This window comes from Danio aesculapii, chromosome 22 (genome assembly GCF_903798145.1).
Source record: "Danio aesculapii chromosome 22, fDanAes4.1, whole genome shotgun sequence".
NCBI lineage: Eukaryota > Metazoa > Chordata > Actinopteri > Cypriniformes > Danionidae > Danio > Danio aesculapii.
In genome coordinates, this window is record NC_079456.1 from 22,169,488 (window position 1) to 22,177,965 (window position 8,478).

Here is an 8,478-nt window from a genome sequence, read left to right on the forward strand (position 1 = left end):
CTGTGCTACGCATCTGACACCTTCAAACGCCACCGTGCATTCACTGCGTGTCAGGATTGTCTTCTGAGGTGCAAGTAATTTATTAAATGAAGAAAAGATTTACGCAGCTTCTCCAACTGTAGAAAATTACGTTTTTACTGTTTATATTTAGCGCCAGTTTATCAGGAAGTGACGATTTTGTTCCCTTTGACTCGTTGGATGGAATCGCTGCTTTATTCCCACATCTTTTATGTGATATTCTAGTTTTGTGCATAAAGTAATTCGCATTTTTAGAAGGAAACATAGCTAATGTTGCTTTGTAGTAAGCCAAAAAACACACTGCAACTAGTGGAGGTTTAGTCAAAAACATATAGCATGGTAAGTGCAGTCCTATTGTCTTAGGTCTTTTAAAAGAATCAAACATACTGTAAAAGAGCATTTACTGACCTACTCCAACTCACTTGATGAACTGCTTTCATTATATCGGAAAAAAAAAATGAACCAAGGACTGCTACTTTATCAAGTTGTGCCATAAAAATTCATTAAAAGGTCTATATAAACACATTTTTGAAGTTGAAATTCAATAAATATACAATGAAGCATACAATTGAGTTATTATACTCTTCTGAAAATTCCTGAGGGTACTAAATGCAGTAAGTACTGCAATAAGTACTTCTTTATTCTAAACATTTTTCCTCACAAGTGCCTACTAAAAGAAATTGTTAAAGGAAGCATTCAGAGGAATGAAAATAAATTTTCATCCTTCATAATCTAAAAATTAAACATCCTCATCCCTCCCCAAAACAAAAACCAAACATATATGTTGCTGTGTAAAATGTAGCTATGGTATATTCACTAGCTAGACATTTTCTTTCCTATCTTCACCATTGAATCACAAGCTCGGAGTCAGTTTCCATATAAATGTTCATATCATGAAACAACACACACAGGCAACTGCCTGCAAAAGCCTCATAAATCCAGCCAGTGCAAATACAGGTACTATTAGCGAGAGCACAAACACGGCTCATGTGCTACGTGCGCTAACACACTCGTATTACAGCCACTTATTTGTATCAGGTTCTCCAACTGCTCATCATGTCAAACATCCACAGACCTCCTGCAGAAAGAGTTCACAATTCTCACACTTTTCACACAACATCTGCAGACTCCTCACTCTTAAATATTGACAGAAGACCAGCATTAAACGCTCGATCTTAAAAACAATGTGTTGCGAGGTTCGAACAGCTTGGGACGTTTTTGTTCTGTAACAGTCGGAAACCGAAGGTGTGGCTGCAGTGGATTATGAGCTTTCCCTGCATAGCTTTTTTTTATTGTTATTGTTTTTGGCTCAGAAGCACGGAGCCCTGTAACCTTTCTCTCATCCCACCTTCCAATCCCCCTGCTTCAGATAACACTAACCACAAAAATCCAGTGGAACCAATTACCAGTCCTCCTGATGCAGTTTGCCTTGCAAATCAGGCCTTAACCCATTCAATAGGCAGGCATGTGCAGACTATGACACATGCAGACACTCATTTCACACTCATAGGCTTCATGCGATTTGCACTGGATGGTGCTGAATGGTCAATGGAAAACTACCAATCTGATTGGTAAAGTATGCAAAGACAGATTGTTTATTGCTAGGAAAAAATAAGATGAGGGCTAGTTGGCAAGGCATTATTATGAGGTTGTTAAGGAATTCTAAGTGTTTTCATGTATACTATGGCTAATTCGCACAGCACAGACAGATGTTGACCAACAGGCACTTTGTCGGATCAGTGTTACCGACATGTTGCCGTTGGTCGGCGCAGTGAGAATTGGCCTTTAACTGTGTTTTGGTTGGTTGCATACTGGTCCAAGTAGCAAAGAGTAATCTTTAAAACAAAGGTTACTAAGTTTTTGCATTGATACCATAGAAAAAGCATTTGGGGTTCTGCAAGGAAGCTCTTTAAACCTCTCAGATATTTTCTCCATGATGAAGAACCTGTTTGTATAATTATTCTTTATGGAATGATGCAATGCTGGGCTGTTTTATGAATATTTTAACGAAGATGTAGGGTTAGCCCATATTTTTCGCAAATTTGAGTTATAATATTCTACAGTAGCATATTTTAGAGTGTAGGAGCCAGTGAAGTGATGACTATTTTAAAATGTATGATTAACAGCAATGCTTTTACAAGAAATAAAATCTAACCATCTGTTTTTGTGATTTCTGAAAATAGAATTCTCACGAACATGGACATGTCTAAAAGTTACAGAACAGGAAAAAGGTGCAAGCATAAAGGCAATGTTTATGCATGGATACACAGACCTTTCTCACACCTTTTTACTGTTGTAGGTCATGTTTCACAAGCCATGAGGGTAAAAATAAAACCTGGCTGTAGATTTCACTGGTCCTTTGGAGTTTGTTCACTGTATCATTAAAACAGCATCCAATCTCTCAGACTGAAAACCTCTGGACATATTTATGCATTAAACAACTAAACTGTACTATAAACATTGTTCAAGATTACCACAAAAATAAAATTGTTATAAAATGTTAACCTCAAAACCAAAATAAAAGATATACTGTATAGAAAATTGTAATGCAGAAATGTCCTGCCAATTTTTAGCTTTATGTAAAATGATAAAAAGTATGATTCTGATGAAGAAATGTTTGAGTTTTAATTCATAAGTTATTAAGATTTTTTCCCTGTCAACACTAATCCCAGTGGGAAAAATGTTCCAGTAAATTGTAAATACAATAGAAATGAAAGGTTAAAAATAGTATGATAAAATGCAGAACTAACATTTACACCATGTATGCTCTTGCTGTTTTAACATCTTACATTGTTGACGTTTCTTGATTTTAAAAGGTCCGTCCAGGTAAACTGGGCAAGTACATCATCAGCATTCATACATTATCAAGGGACCTTTCATTCATTACAAAACATATCTAATGTCTTCATTGATGAAGTGGAAAAGACATTTACCAACATCCTTTTGTCAAGTGTACATACAAACCAAATCAGTCTCAAGAGACCCGTCATTCATTCAGAAACACATCAGACGCCTTGTGCTGTCATATATAACAAGTTTCGACTTGTACTCTGTACCACAATCAAAACAGGCTGCAACATACGGTAGATTCTTTGGATTCTAAATACATCAAAGATGGGTCACAGATAACAAATAAACTTCCCACAGCGAGACCTATCCAACCCCACCCACATACACACACACATATATATCTAAAGCACTCTAGATGTACCCAAACGCACTATGACATCTATTAGAGGAGGCGTTGAGAAAGGTTCATTACACAAACTAATACAGCCACACTATTGTGTTTGATTCCTCCCACACAACTTTCTATCAGCTTGCTCTTGTGAACACCTAGGTGAAGCTGAATATGCCTATATGGGACTGAAAGTCTGAAGAGATGTCTCTCTCTCATCTGATAGCTTCATTTGTTTAGTTTGTTGAGGACGTTGGAGGATGAGATAGAGGAGCACTTACCGGGTGTCTACCCTGTGGGTACATGGTCAACGGAGGGATGCCGGTTTGACGGCCAATGCACTGACCCTCCTTACTCTTGTGTTCCCCCTCTACCAGGGGACTGAGCCCCGGATTGAGCTCGGGAACCCGGCTCTGTCCTTTCGGAGCCGCAGAAGATTGTCAGTGCATCTGACAAGGAGTCCTCCAGAACAGATCCCCTTACTTCACACTTGGACTGGATTTCCCCCCAGAATTCCCTGATGTCCCACTTTGTTACCGTCCGACAGATCAGGAGAACGGGAGAAGCAGGGAATTCCGAAGAATCACGTCCAGCTCTCCTTAGACTTGTCCTTCTGCAAATGTCCCCAACAAGCTACAAAAACAAACACGTATCTCCATTCGAGTCTTCCAACCTTGTAACAGTCCCTCAAAACTACAGGGCTTCTTTGCAGAGGTCTAAAAAGACAAGGGAGAAGGAGGAACGGGCTTTGTTTTTAATCTAAATCTAGAGAGGAAGAAAAAAACACACACAGGAAAGCAGGAAAGAACAGCAGGTCACTGGAAGATCCAGCAGGCTTTTCAGCAGCGAGCCCTAGACTGTAATATATTGTGCCTGTTGGCTTCAACACAAACACGACAGCCTGCTCAAGCTGCAGTTAAGGTGGACCGGCTGAGATAGATGGAGGATAGATAGACGGAAAGATTGAGACTGAAATAGACACCAATACATGTGTGCAACCAATGATACAATTTCCTGTTATCACTGTAATCATTACACTGTTAGGTGATGATTATGCAGACAAACCTATGAAAGGAAAAGGACACACATAAGAAATCTATTTATCCTTGATTAATTGGAAAACAAATTTAGATGTTTGCTTAAGTGTCTCATATTTTTCTACTATGAAAAGACCTCTTACCTCAGTAATGTCTCATGTGTTTCTTCTAGATCAGCTCTCGTCAATTTCTCAATGTGTGCTCCAATTTTCCCTGTCTGATATCAAAATGAGATATTTTAATATGTACTCATCGTTTTTCTCATCAAATATCCGAATTATGCTATTTACATTAAAAACACAAATATAAATGCATTGTATTTTAAGAATTTCTTAAACATAAATGTTTACTTACTATGTGTTAACAGCTGTCTCATTTGGCTCTCAACGTATTCTTCCTTTATTTTGAAAAACTATCACAAGCAAAACCTATAGGCTAAAAGGGGGATAGTTCATTAAAATGTACTCACTGTTTACTCTGTCAAGTGGTTCCAAGCCTTTAGGAGTTTCTTTCTTCTGTTGAACATAAAAAAGATATACTGAAGAAAGCTGAATGCCTGTAATCATTGACTTCCATGGTCAAATATGTCTATGGAAATCAATGGTTAGGCTTCCAGCTTTCTTCAAAATGTCTGCTTTTTTTGATCAACAGAAGAAAGGAACTCATTCAGGTTTGGAACAAGTAAAATGCGAGTAACTGATGATATTTAGGGGTGAACTATTCCTTTAACCGAGATCACAAATAAGTCTCCTAAGCTTTGAAAAGAGCAACCTCTGAGCAATTAAATTTCACTATCATAAAACAAAGGATCTAAAAAAAAAGAATGAAAGAGAGATGAGGAATGAGCCAATTTGCCAGCAATTCCGTGAAAGCACCATGTGTGTCCATCCCCACATTTGCACATACGCCTCCACCAGATGAGCATTTATCTGCGCTTTGAGAAATAAATGGGCAAATTTAGTTGTGATTGTATCATTTATGACTTGATTTAATACAGAACAAGCTTACTTTGCTTGTTTATGTGCCTGAAAAGACACACAAACCCCTACCAGACCAGTATCGTTCTCATCTCTTCATCTTTCTCTTGGTCTCCTCAGTCATCCTAGCGTGATCTCAGAGGTGTCCCTTGTTAGTCATCTCTCTGTCTGCGACACCTCTCAGGTCAGGGATTGCCCTAATCGCCGTTATCTAATTGTGCGGATTAGAAAGGTAATTATTCACATGACTCTCTCCCTCTTACTGATACGTGATGAAGCTGGCTGAGTACAAACAGACATGAAAATGACCGATGGGTCTTGACAATAATCTGGCCTTAGCTAGACGGGCTTCTGCATCCTGGTATAGGTAAAGGGTAAGCAGGCTTAACACAGGATCTGAAATAAGACAATAGGAAAAGAAGAGGAGGAAGGACTGGGTAAGGTATCACAATTGCTGCATTTTATTTTATTTATTTATTGCTAACATCAGCAACTTACGGCTATTTCATGGCAAAATGGATTGACATAAAAATATTACATGATAAAACAAATTCGTATTACAATAAGAAATAAATTAATAAAATTCACACAAAAAATATATTCAAATGTAAATATTTTTCAGTTCGATTTTTGATAAATAATTTAGGACTCTTCCTGGTGGTACCTTTTTAAAAAATGTCCATCAAAGTACTCTCCTTTAAGAAAAAAATTGTCTAATTGTGTTCAGATTTTCACATCCCAACAAAACATGTTTCATGGTAAGGGCAGCTTGGCAGTAATTACATTTAGGTGATGCTTCGTTATTCAGTATACAAATGAGTCAACCTAGAATGTCCAATTCGTCATCAAGTATAAACCAGGGGTCCCCAAACTCGGTTCTGGAGGGATGGTGTCCTGCAGGTTTTAGCTCCTACTTGCATCAACACACCTGCATGGATGTTTCTAGAAAGCCTAGAGCTTGATTAGCTAGCTTAGGTGTGTGTGATTAGGCTTGGAAGTAAACTTTGCATATATGCCCCTGGTATAGACAGTTTGTTCATGCCTGGTCTCAAAATTATAATTTGCATGTCTTTCATTTATTTTCAGGTTCATTTTGTGTTATTTATAATTTATGCAGTTGTCCCATTCCCTTTGCTATGTTTCGTTTATATACAGATTAATAGTAGGTTACAGGTCATCAGCAGGAATTAAACATTCTGTCACTTTAAAGGAGATTTGCTGCTTCATCTGCCAGTTCGTTCCATGCAGTCTACTGCATTTTTAAATACTTTATTTGATTTTAAGTTATTCTGGCTTTTTAACATTTCTGTCTTATACAGTATATGTACATAAACACGCATACATACACACTGTATCACTAGTAGAAGTAGTAGAGAATATTAAAAAGCTCCTTGCATGTAAATAACTAATAATGGAAACAAACAAAGCTAACGTTACTCATATTTAGGTTTCAGTCTTTATAAGTAGGCCTAAGTTGGTATATTTACATATTTTTGTCCTATTTTCTGTCTTCTAACTATACAAACAGTTGAAGTCAGAGTTATTTGCCCCCCTCTGAATTGATTTTTTTTAATATTTCCCAAATTATGTTTAACAGAGCAAGGAAATTTTCAAAGTATGTCTAATAATATTTTTTCTTCTGGAACAAATCTTATTTGTTTTATTTCAGCTAAAATAAAAGCTGTTTTATATTTTTTTAAAACCATTTTAAGGTCAAAATTTAAGCTATATTTTTTCGATAGTCTACAGAACAAACCAACGTTATACAATAACTTGCCTAATTACCCTAACCTGCCTAGTAAACCTAATTAACCTAGTTAAGCCTTTAAATGTCACTTTAAGCTGTGTAGAAGTGTCTTGAAAAATATCTAAAAAATATTATTTACTGTCATCATGACAAAGATAAAAGAAATCAGTTATTAGAAATGAGTTATTAAAACTATTATGTTTATAAATGTGCTGAAAAAAAATCTCTCCATTGAACAGAAATTGGGAAAAAAAAACAGGGGGGCTAATTATTAAAGGGGGCTAATAATTCTGACTTCTACTGTACAATGGTATAAATGGCTTGTCATAACCTTGATAAGCACAATTTTCCACAATTAATCGAGTTAGCATCTGATAAACATTCACATTTGATCCAATACAGCACCAGATAAGATTCGTTCCTAAACAATGTAATAAAAAAGTTTCTTGTCCTAATAAACTCATAATAAAAGGAAAGAAAGCACATTAGTAACATGTGTACATATACTGTACAATATTATAAACTGTATTTGTAGAAAGCCATTAAACGTATCTGAGGCGAGAGTCCTGTCAGCTTTTAAGCGGGAAAATAAGGTGGAAAAAACTAACTGCGATGTGGCCTACGTAAATAATTTTAATGACTCCACTATTTATTTGTGTTTAATATATAAAACACGCTATTAAAATATCAAGAGAGTGAATTACACGAGATAAATCAGACCCCTCACCTTTCTCCAGACCACCTTAAAACTTCGCGGCTGCCGAGCTGTCTCCAGCGCTTCGCTGATTGGCTGTAACGACCCATCCGTTTCAACCAATCAAACCCACGGAGACCCACGTTGGAGCTTGACATCGAGCTCGAGCCGACCAATGGCAGCGTTTGCGGTTGCTGGTTGGCTGGGATGTGTGAGAAGGGCAGTGTACAGTCTTCAGGGATTGTGGGCATTGAAGTTCCAATTATTCCGCACCCCCGCCGCTCCCGCCCCCATCTGCCAATCACGCAGCAGAAATGATCACCTATGACTGCTAATGAAAAATGATCAACATGTAGCACCTAGTGTCGACTGCCTCGAACAATTAAGCGAAATAACAAATAAACACTCTCTTTATTTGGTGAGTCATAGTGGCTCTATGATAACCTTGTAAATTAATGAGCAGATTGCTTATTAAACAGATGAAAATTCTGTCATCATTATTCTGTCATGCTGTTCCAGACCTTTACGACTTTTTCATGTGTGCAACAAAAATAAAGAGCATTATAATAGCTGTCTCATCTTTATTATGTACCACTGTTTCGTTAGGTTGGATGGTTTGATCATCTAATGCACTGTAAAAATACAGTGACGATAATTCAGATCATATTGAGGCATTTTGGGGACTTTACATTCTACTTTTCAGCTACAATAGCCTAATATTTAAAATATTTATAGTTAAATTACATATAATACACTCAAAAAATATTTTTAACTTGTTCAAACTACTTAATTAAAATGAGCTGAAACAACACAATTGTTGAGATTTC

At 36.9% G+C, this 8,478-nt stretch overlaps 1 protein-coding gene across 2 annotated transcripts in view; it reads right to left on the reverse strand.

Annotated features, from left to right (window-relative positions):
- The window catches only part of tle2b (TLE family member 2, transcriptional corepressor b), an 86,325-nt gene extending 82,259 nt beyond the window's left edge, over window positions 1-4,066 (reverse strand). For both annotated transcript variants that reach the window (XM_056447579.1, XM_056447578.1), the window contains exon 1: window positions 3,478-4,066. In XM_056447579.1, the coding sequence (XP_056303554.1) occupies window positions 3,478-3,501 (24 nt within the window). In that variant the 5' untranslated portion in view covers window positions 3,502-4,066. The remainder of the gene's footprint in view (window positions 1-3,477) is intronic.
- Between the last annotated feature and the right edge of the window lie 4,412 nt (window positions 4,067-8,478).